Source organism: Abramis brama (genome assembly GCF_963993115.1).
Source record: "Abramis brama genome assembly, chromosome: 1".
Lineage (NCBI taxonomy): Eukaryota > Metazoa > Chordata > Actinopteri > Cypriniformes > Leuciscidae > Abramis > Abramis brama.
Genome location: NC_139963.1, coordinates 25,640,089 through 25,658,279, shown reverse-complemented (window position 1 = coordinate 25,658,279; position 18,191 = coordinate 25,640,089). Strand labels below are relative to the sequence as shown.

At 38.8% G+C, this 18,191-nt stretch overlaps 1 protein-coding gene across 1 annotated transcript; it reads right to left on the bottom strand.

Annotated features, from left to right (window-relative positions):
* Window positions 1-313: 313 nt before the first annotated feature.
* stk17al (serine/threonine kinase 17a like) lies at window positions 314-16,194 on the bottom strand. Its single transcript, XM_084122949.1, has 8 exons — window positions 16,090-16,194; window positions 15,725-15,872; window positions 9,740-9,952; window positions 5,146-5,290; window positions 4,444-4,570; window positions 4,079-4,127; window positions 3,026-3,205; window positions 314-1,837 (listed from the first exon to the last, which is right to left on the bottom strand). The coding sequence occupies exons 2-8, from the start codon at window positions 15,820-15,822 to the stop codon at window positions 1,585-1,587; spliced, it is 1,065 nt and encodes a 354-aa protein (XP_083979075.1). The 5' UTR covers window positions 15,823-15,872; window positions 16,090-16,194; the 3' UTR covers window positions 314-1,584.
* Window positions 16,195-18,191: the final 1,997 nt, after the last annotated feature.

The window sequence follows — 18,191 nt, the reverse complement described above, 5'->3', positions numbered from 1 at the left end:
AAATAAATGCTGTTCACAGCTTAAATGAAGCAGCACAACTAATCATTTTGAATTTCTTGAGCAGCAAATCAGTATATTAGACTATTTTCTGAAGGATCATGTGACACTGAAGACTGGAGTAATGTTGAAAATGTTAAATTACATTTTAAAATTGTAATATTTCACAATATTACCGTTTTTACTGAATTTGATCAAATATATGCAGCCTTGAGGAGCATAAGAGACTTCTTACAAAAACAAAATCTTACCAACCCCAAACTTTTGAACGGTGTATATTAGAACATATTAAAATGTAAGCAAACAAGATTCTTCATAAGTTTAATACAAAATGATCATTTATTTTCTTCAATATCTTGCCAGGCATGCCAATAATACATATAAGTGGTCCGAATGGACACAAGTGCAAAGTTTAAGCACAACTGGTTAAAAAAAAAAAAAAAAAACTAAATTAATATTACAATTTATTTTCTCATTAATCATAAAATACCACAACTGTAGAAAAATAGTTTTTTTTTTTACATTCTTTTTTAAAATAAAAAATATACAATTATCAAAGCCTTTTGTTATGTTGTGCTCTGCTCTTTTCAAAATGCAAACATCTCCCACAACTGTCTGAAACGCACAAATCCCAGAAAACCTTCTGAGTGGCCCTCAGTTATAAGCCCCACTCCATCACTGACGACTTGGAAAATTGACCTCACGATACCCATGATGCCCTACCAGACACAACAACATACAGAATATATTAACAAGGCAAAAATGCCCCTCGAAAACAAAACAACGATACAAGATACAAATGGTACATTTGTGCAATTATAGCAAACTTATGAATAACAGAAAAAGTGGTACAGAACTGGTGTGAGAAACCAAACAAACAGTGGTTGTGGATATGTATGACTATGCCATCTTGAACTACTTAAATGTGGTTGAGAAACTTGAGTATACATTTTTTTTTTCTCCCCACCAAAAGTGCTAGAACAAAAGTAGTCTCTGAATCAGTTCTTTAAAATGCAGATGCCACTTCTAAAGAAGCAGAATGATGTCAAATCTACTGTTCTGAAGAAAGCAGTAGCGTCAGTTTTTCATTTCATAAAACGTTGATCCAATGAACAGCGGCGATAAATAAAACAGTCGATTCATCAGAGCTTTCCATTTCCTTCCTACAAGGCAGCAGGCTCTTCCTGTGGAGACTCCGACTTGAGTTTTGGACCAAGTACAGACAGCAGAAAAGGTTCAGTCCACTCTAAACGTATAAACAGTTTGTTGCTGTGCACTGATGAGTTAAGAACCTTGACCAAGAGCTTAAGTATGCTTTATTAAGGGCTTATAAAATAAATCTCATTCAGATCTGTTGTGGACACACGCGCACACCTCTGTGGTCATAAGGGAGGTTGATTCGCATTCACGTATCCTACACAAGACAACACAAAGACTTCACACGGACACACGCACATACAAAGGTGCTGCAAACACTTGAGTAGACCGCCGCTGTCCAGTCCAAACTAGGCCGCACCAGTTCCAGTTCAGATAAGTCTTTCGGTTGTTAACACACAGGCCCTCCGATTGGGCAATCGTGTCTGTCACTTAACACATGAGCTCTTGTTGTATCTCTGGACGGGATGGAAACGCCTCTGTGAAAATGAAAGTGTCCCGTCCGGTCTTCAGCTCCCCCTGGCCTGGGCAGGTGGGATATGAAGGGATGACAAGTTCTGGGGAAGGGACGGGACTCTCAGGCTCCGATTCGGATTGGCTGGCTTCTTGCTCGTCAACAGCGTGGTGATGAGGGTCGACCCTTAACCAGGGATGATTTAAACACTGTTCCACAGTTGCTCGTTTTCTAGAGAGAAAAAAAAAAAAGACTGTTAAACACTCAGGCAGATTTTGTGTGCGTGCGTGCCAGATTGTACAACATGCATCTCAGGACTGGTGATAGACAGTGTTGACGTGTCGATCAAGTCACATTCTGGCATACAAAACTGAAATGACACTTCATTTCATGTGCTAATATTGGGAGAAATGTTTTGCCAGGAAAAGAAAAACAAGTATATGTATAAATAAATTAAATAGAATAAGCCTATGAATGAATAAAATAGAATAAGCATAAAATGTAAAAAAAAAAAAATAATAATTATATTATATTATATTATATTATATTATATTATATTATATTATATTATAATTTTTTTTTTTTTTTTTTTTTTTTTTTTTTTACATTTTATGTATATATATATGAATAAATAAGTATAGGGAAAAGAATTAAAAGAAAATAAAACCAAATATTAGACCGGTATATTTATATTATTATTTTATCCAGAAATAAACTAAATAATAAATGAGAAAAATAAAGAATTTTTTAATTAAATTAAAATCAAATATACATGCACTTTGCTCACTGAGCAAAAACTGCAGATTTAGCCCTGTGGTGAAAACATATAAAAGAATGTGCTTATTTGTACAATGATTAAAGCACATTAAAGTTCTCATTTGGTTTCTCCATCAGTTCTGCAAATATGAAGGACTATCGTTTAGGTTCCCAGGATTTTTCCTTTCCCAATTACTCACACACCAAGGAATTTTTCCACATAGCTTTAAGCTCTCCATTTTCCTCTCCTGCTTTCTCAGTGCCGATGATCTACAAGCATTACATTTTATGGGGTGCAGATTATGGTCCTGGATCTGAGACTGTGCTACTATCAGTTCCCATAGAGCCATGATAGCGGCAGTTCTGGACTGCAATTAGTTACACCAACGGACCCCAAAAAAAGCTTCCACCGTTCATCGGTTGCAGCAAAAGAGCCCAGGGATGTGGGAAACCAGTAAGACTGCAAGGATCATTTCACTGTATATTCTAAACCAAGAGGCCATTACGCTTTAATGAGAGATTGAAGCATGAGATTACATATCTGGGGCAGAGCCAACTAAAGCCACTACATCAATCAGGTTATGCAAGTTTGCCTAAACAAGACTGGAGCGGGACACTGTCATTCCACCTCCACACTGACGAATAGCAGCCAACTTCCCCTACCTGGGGTTTTTGAGGAGCAGTGACTGGATGAAATCCACGGCGAGGTCAGAGATGCCCTGAAAGACGTCCTGCGAGTAGTCCACATTGACCTGGGAGATGTTCAGGAAGGTCTCCTGCTTTTCTTCTCCCAAAAAAGGTGACTCGCCTGTCAGCATCACATAAGTCAGTACCCCAATGCTCCTGTAGGGGTAAAGCAGCAACACATCAGTATGGAGGAAAAACACACCATCAAATTTGACTTGACCATTTCATTTCACCCATTTCATGCTCTGGTTTTAGTTGGTCTCCTAGCCTGGTTCGGCTGGTTTTAGATGGATTTTGGCCATTTCTCAGCTGGTCAGGCTGGGAGACAAACTTAAACAGCTAAGACCAGCAAACCAGCTTGGGCTGGTTCAAGCATGTTTGCTTAAATCTTATAATCGACTGCAAACTTGCATTCACATCTGCCTCGATCCAATCAACAACCAACAGACAGAACCAAGTCCCGCCCTTTTTCTTTTTCAATAATCAGTGTCACACAGATGTATGTCAATATGGAAGATGGTTCACTACTTAAATTTACCTCATGACCTTAAACTAAAGCAAGAATCATTTTTATTTATGTTTACATTTATATTTTTGCTCATACTTGAGGTTTAGAGGTTTTTTCTAAATACTTAAATGACCAAAAGTAATATTGCTTGCCTAATTATGAGAGATAGAAAACTGTATGTTGTTTAAACACAGCGGAATGATACAGGAAATGGAGACTGTGAGACGACCACCTTTTCAATCCAGTAAATGTGTATAAACGTTCTAGAGACTGTTCTAGATTATCAGTGGCTTGTAAACAGATTGCACACATTGACTTTACCATGCTGATAACACTGACACTTATCGTACTACTGGATTACAGAAATGCTTCAAGGAACTTATATCTGCTTTTACAGGTTCATCGTCACAACGTTAAATTGCCTTTATATAACATTCATATGCGTGTCAACCATGAACAGATACTCTCTCTCACACACACACACACACCTGGACTCTGGACACTCAATGAGCTCAACTTACCACATGTCAGTAGCTGTGCTGATGGGCTCATAGTCCAGGATCTCAGGAGCTGAAGGAAAGAGAAACAAATGTCTCGTAACCTTTCACATCAAAGCTACACACACCTAAAAAAAAAAAACTCCCGTACAAGTGTCAAAAACATCCTGCTGATACACTTGTTTCATGTTTGATCTTTCTACAGATTTTCAATAACTGAGGTTTCGATCACGTGAAGTTTCACTAGTCCTACACAAGCTTTCATTCTACCCCTCTTCTTCACTATACTGAGCTGACAAGTCTTCACCTTTACTCTGTATCTGGTTTTGCAGCAGTTATGCCATGCATGGTAGGGTTTGAGGTTTGCAAATGAGGGATGTCCGACTCACCCACATACTCGGGAGTGCCTAGGATCTCCCGTACCTCCGTCACGCTGTCCACCCGCCGAGACAAGCCAAAATCAACGATGCGGATGTCACCCAGAGGCTGAGCACTCGTCAACAGGATGTTTTGAGGCTGGAGAAGACATTACGAGTGTGAGTGAAAGGAAAAACAAACAAAAAAACATGCACTATAAGAAAACATACTAGAACTAATCTTTTATTTAATTACTTTTTAAATGGATCTAAGTTGCATGTGAACAGTACCCTTCTTTAACACCCCATTAACACCATTTATCAAGCAGTTTCAACCTCAAGTACACACATAAGTTCACTGACATCAAACAAACTTTTATACTGCACAAAACTGGCAGGTGTGATGCCAGATTAGAGCAGTTTAAAACTTTTAGACACCAGGATCATCAGTAAACTGTTTAAACAGGTCTGGTTAATTATCTTAAATAAGAACTCTATCATAAGTAATTTAGTCGCATTACTTCTGCAAATGTTATATAACATTTTCGCCAACCTCATTTTAGTTCACACACGCACCACCTTCAAATGACAATAAAGGGGCAGCAGTCACGTTTTAGACCATGTAAGGGAGTCTAAGTTACAACAAAACTGTTCTAAAGTAAGTCAAAAAGATGTCGGTTGCATCATTATGATCAACGTGCAGAACGTGCACATAGTACAATGCCCAACACTCACCTTAAGGTCCAAATGAACTACGTTGTTTTGATGGAGACAGGCCACGCCCATCAGAATCTGCCTGGCCAACCGGATGACATCTTTCTCTGTGAAGGCCTCATCATTATCGGCAACACACTGGTTAAAAATTTCACCTCCCGCAGCACTGAAAGACAAAGATTGCGAGTGTGTTAAAATTTAGATCTCAAATTTTACACTCTCACATATTACATGCCCTAATTGATTCCAATTCAAAAAGTAGCATTTTATGGAAAAAATAAATCCTATCTATGATTAGAGACACCCTAAAAGAGAGAGACACCCTCATGCAACATCCTAAAAACAGTCTCAAACATGAGGGTTAGATGTGTCATTGTCCCATCTGATATCAGCATTTGACAGATCAAGCATCTGAGCTCAATAAAACAACAACTCATAGAAATCACCCTGAAATCAATAATACACAGGTTACGTGGTTCATACAACTCTATGTGGGTGGTGTACCAATGCCAGGTGTTTGCGCTCATTTCTATACATAATAATTAGCCATCTTCTTGGAGAGGCCCAATTATAAAATTAGAGGAAACGTCAGGGTAACAGCAAAGGGGTGGAACTTCATCCTTGCGTAACCGTGGCGAGGGTTACCATGACCATGAGGATTTGCAGGCGGATACTCCTTTGGGCGATGAACGAAAATCAGGACCATGTGTAGTGAATTTCAGGCCGCACACAAACGCTCTCTCCCATAGACACTCATGTACATGCTTTTCATCTACAGTGTAGAGTCTGGATGTATTCGGTTGTGCGGTGTCTATTACATAACAGTTGAATCCAGCTGTATAAATAAGGGATTCTGGGTATCGCTTATCAGATGAGCCACTAGAGGCTTATAAAGTGAGGACACTGGAATACTGGGAACCTTTCAGCCCCCTTTAAAATCAAACATCACAAAAACTTACGCTCTTCACTCTAATAGAATAAACCCTCCACTCTAAATTCCCCCGAAGTCAGCGCCTTCTAAAGTAACATCAGAAAAACAACCCAAAGAGGTCTGTTAAAGTGCAGGGATCAAATCCTCACTGCCTTTCATGGATGGAAAAAAACATGTTTTGGTTTCGTAGTGCGTGTGAGACAGAACATTTTAAGCATCTATGAAGTGGCTCTGTGGACTGACGCAGATTTATGATTGACCCAAGAAGAGCAGTGGTTGAGTAAATCGCACGCTTACGGCTGGTGGATGTTGACGTCCCATTTTCACTCACTTCACCTGATCAAACGGCTGCTGCTCTTGTAAATGAGATGATGAAAACCAAGACTGAACGCTTGACAGAAGAATTGCAAGTTTACTCGGAGGTTTTAAGCCATGAGAATGTGGAGCAAAGGCAAAGATTCATTACTCAAATAAACTTCCTTTTCTGGAACAGAAAGGAGGACAAAAATATGCTCATCTGCAACCCAAGAGCACCGTTCCCCTATCATGAGAGGATGAGAACTAGTACTCTGACTTGAAGCGTCTTGCAAAATATGTGAAGAATGCGCTCCAACGGAAATGAATCTAAATACAAGTAACTAAGAAACACATTTGTAGAAAACCGTGATTCACTTCTATGATTTAGGATGGCTTGGATACATACCTACTGTGGACTGCAGCTAAGCTTAGAAAACTGCTTTCGCACCAACCAACTGGAAACAAATTCGACAAACGGTCCAAAACAAAAGCTCTAGTGAAAAAGCTCCATTAGTTGTGTAACGAAGATATAAACAATTATTACTACCAATACCAGATACACCATAAATTAAGGGGTTTTAAGGATGATATCCCTTGATAATCCCTTAATTTATGGATAATCTGGTATTGGTACTAATAATTATTTTGTTTGGGAAGATGAGAAAATCCCCACAGCAAATGAAGCATATGCTCAATGTCTTAAAAAAAAAAAAAAAAAAAACACTTTCCATGTTGCTCAAACTATCTCAAAAAGCAAAAGCTGTCAAATCTCCATAAATGCCAGATGTCTTGTCTCTCTGGCTTTATTGAGGGGGGGGGGGATTAACAGAGGCAGTGGGACACTGTAAATCTGCATCTGTCAAAAGGACTTAAGCCACCACTGAACGGTCCATTTCAGACTTCTGAGGGCTTTTGATCAAGCAGATGAGGAAAACGAAGAAGCAGGTGATGAAGATCTATGAACACTTGCAACAAAGAGACTTACATAAGAGCTTTCCTAGAAAGATGTCAAACGCTGGGCTAAGGGAGGGCCCTATTTCGTTTTGTTTAAAGAATGAAAAACATTACCACAGGTAGAGTAACTCAACTAATGTTTCACATTTTCCAAGGACCATCACTTCCGAGTGAAACTCAGCTATGGTGTTGTAGGTGGATGCTAGCGTGTTTTTATGGCCCAAAACAAGACCTAAAGTCTCTATTCTGGTCACTAGATCCTTCAATGTAAATGTAGACTGCTTAAAAGTACAAACAATAGTCAAAACAAGAAGAATCTAAGAACACTGCATTATACCCTCTTCCTGGCTGCCTGACTTCTAGCTAGGCCTGTTACTTGAGTGGCCTTAGAAAAAGCAGTGGCTAGTGTGTTCATGTAAGAGTCGGTTCTGGCATTTAACCGCAAAATTTGTGTGGGGTGTCTGAATATTTGGTAAATGTAATTATGACCTTTTTTATTGTCAGTCTTACAATAGCATGGGTTTTAACTTTAAATGGCAGAGAATGGCGAGAATTCGGTTTGTTTCTGACAACAGAGGATGTGGTGATACATTGCACATGCAAGTGCGAGTACGTCGCAGCTCTGCTTTTAGAAGAAAAGCCACAGGAAATGGAAATTGAAGTGTTTCTTTCTGTCTGTCTCGCTTCGGTTTAACTGGTGTCTACTGCTAAACCTTCCCACATCAAGTTTAAGGATTTAACTAACAACAGAAAACCAGGGCAAAAACAATTACCCTACCAAACCAGACATACTGCTCTAACACAAAAGCACTGACACGCATGCATGCAAAACAAGAGAAAAGTCAGGCCATTTTTTTTATATTACAATATTTTATGATAAATATGTAATTAATTTATATAGAAACATAAATGGGATTTTTATGTTTATTTATATATAAATACTATAATTGGGCCTATATATATAATGTGTAAACAGACAAACTAGACCATGACTTCACGCAGACCTTAACTGCGCTTGCACAACAATTAAAACACAAGAAGCGTTACCTTCCTTATAAGGTAAACTTACTCCACAGGTTGTCTACACACACAATGTGCTTGCATGTCACAGATTGATATACAGCTGTCTCGACAGAGGAAGTTGCTTAGCAGTGTGGGCAAGTGGGCTGAATTCTCTTTTTTTTGTGGCAAGTTACCTATGAGAGAGCGCAGATGTAATCTACCAATTCTCAAAACCTCCGTCATTCGACACGTCAGCATCCTGCCTCGCTATACAGATCAATGCACACAATGCGCAAAAAACAGGCTGTTGATTTTATGCAGAATTTGCAAGACGACAGTCGGGGGAAAAACCATGAAATGCCTTCAAAAAAAATTAAGGAAAAAAAAAAAGGGAGATTCAAATGATAGTGCTTACGAAAAGCATTTAAAACTTAACGACCTGTCATTTCCTCCTCATTAGTGAACTTTATCAGCTACTGTGTTACAGGAAAAGCTAAAATAGTGCGATTACACTTCAGCAGACAATACACAGAAAGCCCAACTGTTAAATGAATATTCACTCCCCCCCCCAAAAAAAAATTTCAACATTTGTTGAAACAAATGTTTTGGGAAGAAATGTTGTTCCAAACCCATATTAAGTTTTTATTTTACACAAAAGCAGAAATTTAGAAGAACATGCTGGTTGCTCTTTTCCATTTAATCACAATGAATCGGGACTGGAGTTTTGAAGCTTTAAAAACCTTCTCATTTAGTGTTCCACAATGAAAGCCATATGGGTTTGGAGCAATGTAAGGGTGTGTAAATCATAGCTGTTTTTATTTTTGGCTGAAGTAATCTTGTAGGGGAGTAATGAGGTGAATTTAGGTTATCAATGCTTTATATTAAAAGCTGTAAAACTCAGCTTGTCATTTTTTGGTCAGGCCTGCTGAACTTAAGCAGAAAATGACAAGGCAAAGAAAACAGATTGGCAGTTGCAGATTGGTCAGAAAAACTGCCCTCTCCTTGGGCTGAGAAGCGTTCGGATTTGACATTTCACAAGGGGCAAACACAAGAACACCACATTCTCGCTTGGGAAATTATACATTTATTCTTTTTTTTTTTCTTTTTTTTGTTATTGTAATGGAACTTTCAGCTCACTCAGCTAAGAAAGAACTAGCTCAATGTGGTCTGTGGTAACAGAAAGGTACAGACAAACACAAGCTCCAAATATAAATGCTTCCAAACAACAGAGTTATGAAAAAAAAAATCCTTTTTTTGATTTGCCCGTTGGGCCATTACTTTATGCCTCTAATTCTAATCTTCAAAAGCTCTGGTGACTTGGAATAACAAAATTACAGTGCACAACGTCCAAGCCATCATAAAACACTCCGCATTACGCTTAGCTTTCACGGTCAGGGAATGTCACTACATAACTGCGATTATGTGTCTTACCACTCTAATACGAGGATGATCTCTGTGGTGGTCTCGTAGACCTCGTGCAGTGCCACCACATAGGGACTCGTCTCCGCTGACTCCAGCACCGCGATCTCGTTCAGAATGTCGCTGCGGCAGTCCTGACCCTTACGTCTTTTCCTCAGGAACTTTGCAGCATGCTCCTTGCCAGTAGTCTTCTCCACACACTTCTTCACTACTGCAAACTTGCCCCTGCGTGCACACAAACATACACACAAGAGTGATTAAATAAACAGCTTGGAGAATGTTTAGGGAATGAGAAGAGGAAATCAAAATATAAACACTTTGAATGATGACATTCACGTTGTTCTATTAAACAGCGCTCCAGAACAATTGCACATCTGTATATTTAATATTTATATTACATTTAATTGCATAATTTATTGTTTTATTTTTAATTTATTGATTTTAGAAAAAAGCAATTAAACGTTTAATTTAATAAATTTAAAAATATGAAATATACATGTATAATAAATGATCATTTTTAAGTTTATTAAATATCAGAAGGTACTAAACTTATAAATGGTTCATAAAGTTAGCATGGTGATAAGAAGTGGTTGCAGTCTTGCAGAGTGTTGCAGACTGATAAGTCACTGATCTGTCATTTTTTAAAAACGGTGAATCTTTGACAAAGAATGAGTCAATCCACTTTTACGAGAAGTGTTCAAAAATAAATAGTCTATTTTCAAATGCATGACGTTAATGTGCAAGTCATACGGACTATTTTATCACATTTTTCAGCTGTTGGTCATGATCTGAATCTGAGAAGATTCTTAAATTATTTTCTACTAATAAACAACAGCCTACAGGTTTGGCCAACATAAGGAAGTAAAAAATGTGTGATGTTTACTACATGCAAAGTAGAACATCCTTGTATTCTTTCTTAACCCGTCAATTTCACAATTTTCATGATCACTCCCTCCCTCCCTCCCTCCTCCCTTCTTCGTTTTTAACGAGAGCCTGACACCTAAATGATAAGACTGACAGTTGGAGCTGTCCAAGGCCTCTTACACACACACACAGGCTCATTCACACTGATTTCCTGCTGCCTCTCTCATCTGACCTCCCAACGCCTCATCTATCAGTCAAAAGACACACAGGGTGCTGCACACACAGAAAGAACAGGCCTGTCAGCGTAGGCATTCTCTTGTTTGACTGCGAGAAGGACAAATGGCTCTTAACCACACCTCCTCTCCAGGCCATATCATTAAGAGACACCAGTTTGTGTGTGTGGAAGGGACCCTAACAGACAGACCACCCACTCTTCCAACACTCCTCTATTGAGAGTCAATGGTGTCCACTCCTGCCACCATCTAGTTCAGCCAATGACCAAACACGGCACTAACAAACAAAATACAGCCCCCCAGTGACCTCTCCTCTATCCACTGCTTGTCTCTTCCCATCTACGTCTCCATTAACACCCTACTTAAAAGTTTGACACGAACACGCAAAAACGCAGGTGGACAATAAAACATTCAGGATGGAGCTTCCAGTTGTCATGTCAAAGACCTAATGAAATGCCCAAGCGAAGCAGTCCTTCCTGTGTTGACATTTGCTGCTGAACAAGGGAAGGACTTTTGAAGGAGTTAACCCTTCCAAAAAAATCAGAATAAAACAAATATATACACTAAAATAATTTATTGAAAAAAAAAAAAAATGCATGCATAAACTAAACAAATAGGCAGGGGAGGGAACACATTGTAGAGAACATGAATGATTCGTAAATTGCAATATATTGGCCAACTTTCCTATGAGAAAAAGACTATTTTAATATCTCCATCTACTAAATATAAATTATATTTTTCTGGCCACAGAAAATTAACTTTAATTTCATGGGGTGTTTAAAAAGCTTTTGTTGTTTGGTCTTGCTGTTAACAATTCCCATGATTGCAGAACACTTAAAATCCTCTGAAAATTCCCAAGGGTACAAGCCAAAATCCATCCATTGCCAGCGTTGTAGTGGTTTTCCTGCTAAACGTGAGTGTGGTTGGCAGGGTCGAGGTGAAGCGAGCACGTTCCAGCGTCTGAGCTCAGAACAGTCACAATACAGAGTTCAAATGCAGCCCAAGAACCGCATGTGATGATGCCAACTCCCAGAACAACCCTGCTGTTCATTAGTTCAGCACGTGAGGAAATTGTTGTGAACAAAAAAGTGTTTTTGAACTGTCCAGACATTAAATAATGTAGTGTACAATTTCTGAATTACAAACACAACCATAAAGCATTAGACTAAGAGGTAACAAGGTCAAAGGGCATCACTTAGCTGCCATAATTCTGCCAAGCTCACATTTCTTTTGCCCTCTTTCTCAGAGGGGTGTACAAGAGCAGGTCTGAAGGGTCAGGAGCCATCAAACATTTTATATATATATATATATATATATATATATATATATATATATATATATATATATATACTCCCTCACAATAAAATTCAACTTTGTTCATCACTCCACAAAGCACCAAAGATGAATAAGAAATGAAAATCCCATAATACTTTGAAACATCCATTTTCTCTACTTATAAATATGGTCAGACTCAATCTAAAACAATGACTCTCAAAGGGTAGGAAATGTACATTCATTTTTAAAGATGACCCATATATTGGAGGTTAAACTTCCTGTGTAAAATCACACCATCTTCTCTTTCACTGTCTGTCTGTCTCCATTTCTCGGTTTCATTCTTATGCCCAGATGGTAGAAACATGTCTACTTTTGAGAGTCGAAGAATGGATAAACATTTAAAGACCAAAATCATGCACGTGTGCATGAAGACACAAACACAAGACCATTTAGACACCAAGATATATACAATCTCAATCCGTTATTAAAGGGAAATCATACAACCCCATTATTAAGTGAAAGACTGCAACACATGCACAGCTGGCCTGTCTGCTACTGGTATGGCAGAAGGCTCAGTCAGCATCCCAGAATTCTGCAGTAGAACATTCCTCACTCAGACCACCTCGGATAGAGGATCACTGATTCTTAACTGAACTCATGAACTTTATTGGTTTCCTGAGGATAAAAAGTGCAGATTAACAAAACAGCCGAACAGCGAGAGAGGAAAAAAAGTGTCAAGTTTCATGAAAAAAAAAATTGCTGAGAAAACATGAATGAAGTCAATGGAAAGCTTCTGAAAAAGGGGTGCTAGGACTGATGATGCGTTTATGAAGGCATGTGTGGATGAAGTTCCTCAAATAGATTATATTTTGGTGCATGATTTGAGATGGGATTTTGAAGGTTGGGGTTAAATTCATTTTTGGATACTCTGGAGGAGCTCCAAAGATGATACGCTTAAAAATACCCTCTAATGTCACCGAATTGGGACACAACTCATAAGAACTTTAATGAACTGGGACATCCACTACACTGTATGATGGGTAACTGGCAGATATTCAAGTGGAACGGACAAGTTTATTTGGTGGATTTCAGCATCCCGCATTTTGTTCTCTCACACTGTCCATTTCCACATTTTGGGTACACAAAGCATTAAATGAGAACAAGCACTACTGTTATAAATCAGAAGGATTCAAAAATATTGTGGAAGAAAATGACTGGAAATGGAAACTGACCTAAACACGACATAACTAAACTGATCCTATAAATAAACAAACAAGTTGTCTGGGAACAAACTTTGGATTTTATCTAGCTGAATAACACAGAAACTGCTGTTGGAGTTTTGTATCAAATCAATGGAGTGCTGACAACAGGGCCAGATGGTTTGGCCATTCAGTAAGACGAGTACATTCAGCAACACAGAAGGAACATTTTACAGTCTACGTTGTACTCCACTGACTCCAGTGGGATGTGTGTGCACATACTAAAAGTAAAATCTAGGCCAACATGCATGTTATGGTCATCGGGAGTGCTAAAGAATGAATTTAAAAGCTGGCCTGTCACTAAAAAAAGATTTTCGTTTAAACTACGGTGGCCGAGAGAGTTCAACATGCTGCAACTGAAGAAAACAAACGCAAATAGAAAAACACCCGCAAATTAAGAAAACATCTTTTCAGAAAACTCAGTTTCACAACACTATGCTCCAAATACTCACAACACAACCAAATACAGAAACGCGCTGCAAATAGCACAGACCACAACGGAAACGTTTCCGGAGGACCCCAATAAGTGACGAACCCAGCTGGGACATGCATGAAACTGATGATGTTTTCTTAATTTGCATTTGTTTACTTCAGTTGCAGCGCGTTGAGCTCTATAGGCCACCATAAAAATCACAAGACAAGCTGACCCGCTGAGCTCAGTGTAAATATCTTTGCTGCAAAGCAACTGTCACATGTTTACATAAAAACGATGTATGTCAATATATGATAAAGAAAAAGAAGGGAAGGGATGAAATCAGATTAGGTTACGCTGAAGGAATGCAAGATATCTGTGTGACCGCCGCCTTCTGCCTACCTAATCTCAACATCAATATCCACCAACATCTGCATTCCTCCAATGCTCATTCAATTCACCACTATGGTAAGCAGCTTGCCTTGTGACTCATGCATAGTGTTTTGTGCACTTTAATTACAGGAAAAACTTGGGATTTACTCATGCCTTAGGATCCTCACATCTCTTGTAGTGTGGAGCAAAACATAAAACGTTTCGGAGAGAACCAAATGCCAACTAAATGCAGTCCAAATCGAGACATTTTACAACCCAATCCACAAATTATTGGGTCAATTAAATAAAATTGGGTTAAATTATGCGGAATGGCACTGAGAATTAAAATCCAGCAACTTGGAAAAAGTTCACCTAAAGGCAGCAGATACAGACCATGCAATTGTCAACAAGCACAGCATGCGTTTAACTCTAAATGAACACATCTGTCCAAGAGAAAACAAATCTGAGTGGTCAAACGATACCATCTTGTCTATAATTAGTCAGTGGAGCGTTAAAGAACAATGTCACGGCAAGCAGCGCTATATCCATCACACATGGGCCCCGTGCGGCTCTGAATTAACATGTTCTAAATTCTTTGTTTACTTGAGAAAACACACCGAAAGGATCCAAGTCTTATTCTCAGGCATGAGGGGAACCCCTGGAAAATGCCAATAAGAATGTTAAGAGGTTCAGAGTTCACTTTTGATTGATTTATCACGATGAATAGAATATTTTGAATCCATTCACTAAGCATTTCGGTATGATTCGTTCAGTGTCCCTTTTCTACGCATTATATTGTTACCAGTAGGTGGCGACAAGCCAAATTGTGTGTAATGATCGAGTCATTGAATCTTTTATTCAACCTATTCGTTCACGACCGAATAGCAAAATGTATGTCTACAGATTGACTAAAACAAACATCATAAGCTTTTCCCACACAAGTAACCACAAAGAGATGCAAATTAGAAAATATATTTATTTTAAATTCTAAGTAACACCTTCAGGTTAATACAACTCTTCATTAATAATTGATTTAAAACACTGACTTGCTCAGTGATTCTCTCTTTGATTTGCGTTATTTTTGCAGAGTGGAAAAATTCACTAAAGCAATTATGTGTTTCACAAAACTTGGTGAACAAAAACATGCATGCATGTAAAACGACAACCATTGGTTTTTGAAGGAAACACCACTAATTCACCTGATTGCTCCACCTGCTGGTCTACGCTGCAGGTAAACGAGGCGAACTAGAACGGTCCCGTTATAATAAACGCAAAGGTGTAGAAGTGCGTGATAAACATTTTCGGTTTTTCATAAATGCATGTCGTTCGTTTACAGTATTGACAAGCTACAATAAGGGCTAAACATCCACCCAGTTGATCCTCAGATTACACGTGCGGGAGCCAAACAAACCTAGTTTGGCTTCCAGCTGGCGGTGATTCACTCCCCCAATTAATTCTAACACCGGTTCCCAAGTTTGTGAAACTGCCTGCGGGGATATGACTACATGCCTTGTACACATTTTGATATTTTAAACACGATAGCTCGTTAATACAGCAGATAATCCACAATGTTTTTTTTTACCTGCCAAGCTCTCTGCCGACCAGATCATAGGTGTTCTTGAAGGGGTCGGTCCTTATCCGTGTGCGAATCTTTGTGACCATTCCGTTCCTGTTCATCATTGTGCTTTTTTTCCGTTACAGTCCTGCTGCGGGATAATACCTTGCGTTCTCTGGAGTAGAAATATAAAGCTTTAGTCCATTAGGTCACTATCATAGAGCGCTATTCAAGCCACTTGCGGTGGGAAAAAATGATGATGCTTAGAGAAATTAACTGTTGCAGAGGCAAAATTTCACAAGAAATATTCCCTTGCCACTACAGGTTTATCACAGCGTTCATGTGGTGCAAATGTTCTAAAGCTACTGTACAGTTTACAAAAAAAAACTCACAGAACTTGCTAAGAACCGCGACAGATTGCCCGTATGCCAACGTCCAAGCAGCGGTAACTCAGTTTGAGAATGCGGACAAACATTCCCAAGCACAAGGCTCATCACAAACCCCGCCCTTTAAGAGGCGGCCAATGAGAGCGTAGCATTTGTGAAATGGGCGAGGTTATGGCATAAGCTGCCGTTCAGAAAGTGAAGTCAAGTATGTAGCCCTTTGAAATGGGCAGATCCATGAAATAATAATAATAATAATTCAAAGCACAAATCTGGAAAATACCTACACAATAAATGTGGATGTACTGATACACCCATAAATATATAGCACAAATATGCATGAAAATATGTAAAATACATTTATATACATGTAGGCCTATTTAGAATATTTTATATATTTTTCCAGGTAAATATATTTAGTCATTCTTTGTATATTGTAAAATACAAAACATTATCCATATATATATATATATATATACACACACATTTGAATGTTGGTTTCAACTAGCCTACATTTTGGAAAACATATTTCTTTTATATGACATTTTTTAAATTATATATAGCCTATACAACAAATAGTAATATGATTCAAATATATTTTGGCCCCATATTTATTTATCTATTGCTTTGTGAGAAAATAGCACTAAAGCACTAAAACATATTTTTCTCCCCTCCTCTCTCATTGCACACTCTTTCTTTTTAAATTTGTTCACTCATCTCAAAGTCTGTTGATTCACATGGCAACCAAACACACAGTGCCCTACCTTGACTTGCCTCATACTTTGACACACACACACACACACACACACACACACACACACACACACACACACACACACACACACACACACACACACACACACACACACACACACACACACACACACACACACACAAGCAAGTCACCTAGAGAAAGTATGAAACTAAAAACAGAGATTAGTGGCAGCAGGGAGTGAGAGAGGGTGAGGTTTGAAGCCAGCTGGTATGACAGGAATCCTGACACTCATTAGGTAATTGGTTTTGGCAGATACCAAAAAACTGTGTGTGTGTGTGTGTGTGTGTGTGTGTGTGTGTGTGTGTGTGTGTGTGTGTGTGTGTGTGTGTGTGTGTGTGTGTGTGTGTGTGTGTGTGTGTGTGTGTGTGTGTGTGTGTGTGTGTGTGTGTGTGTGTGTGTGTGTGTGTGTGTGTGTGAAATAACTTTCATAAACAGTTTTGGTATCCAGGTAATACAGAGCAGACTTTGATGGATGGATGGATTTCATTTCTGTTTTCAGTTCATGTGCTGCAGTCAAGATTGTGTTTCTTCAAACCACAAATGTGTGATCAGTTTAAAACCAAAGAGCCATGTGGCCGTGTGACAGCATAAATAGAAGTAAGAGAGCAAGAGAGAATGGAATGGGAAGAAGATTGAGTTTAATGAGAAAAGGGCATTCCTGCATTTGTTTGTCTGCCTCTCAGGGAATAGCTTATGTAAGGCTGTTTTGCTTGACCTGTTACTTCAAGTTTTAGTTCAAGTCTTCTTCTTTTTTTTTTAAATGTTTAAACATCCTTAAAACAAGATAAACTTACTTGAGAAGCAAAATTGTGTAAGATAATAAGGTCGGTTTCAGGGAGTATACAAATTGAATTACCGGTAAGCTTGTTTTTCTTACCCAATTCAGAAATTGTTTGGCTGTAGAAGTAAAGATGGGGGTCCTGTGCCAGCAGAGCACACACCTCTGACTACTCTGCTGGGACATCTGACTGCTTAAATGATACTCCGGGAAATGCCTGATGGAATCTCTGTTTTGTTTCGCTCTACAGGACCAATGTACCTTGACTGAGCATTCACTCTTTCTCTTTCTCTTGACTGGCTGCTTTGGCAAAACAGGGAGCTTCTGGCTGCATTTTTGGCCTTGCTATCCATTCATGTGTGTGTGCACATTAGTTAGAAAGGTCACAAGGGGACACAAAATTGTGACGCCTGAGCTGAGCAAACACCTTTTGTCATGCATGCGTGTGCCTGTTTGTGGGGTGTGTTGCTATATGACAAGGAGGTCTGACAGTGCATTGAAGCAGACGGGCACTAGATGTTCACTACAGGCCTATCATTTTTCAGTTAATCCATTGGC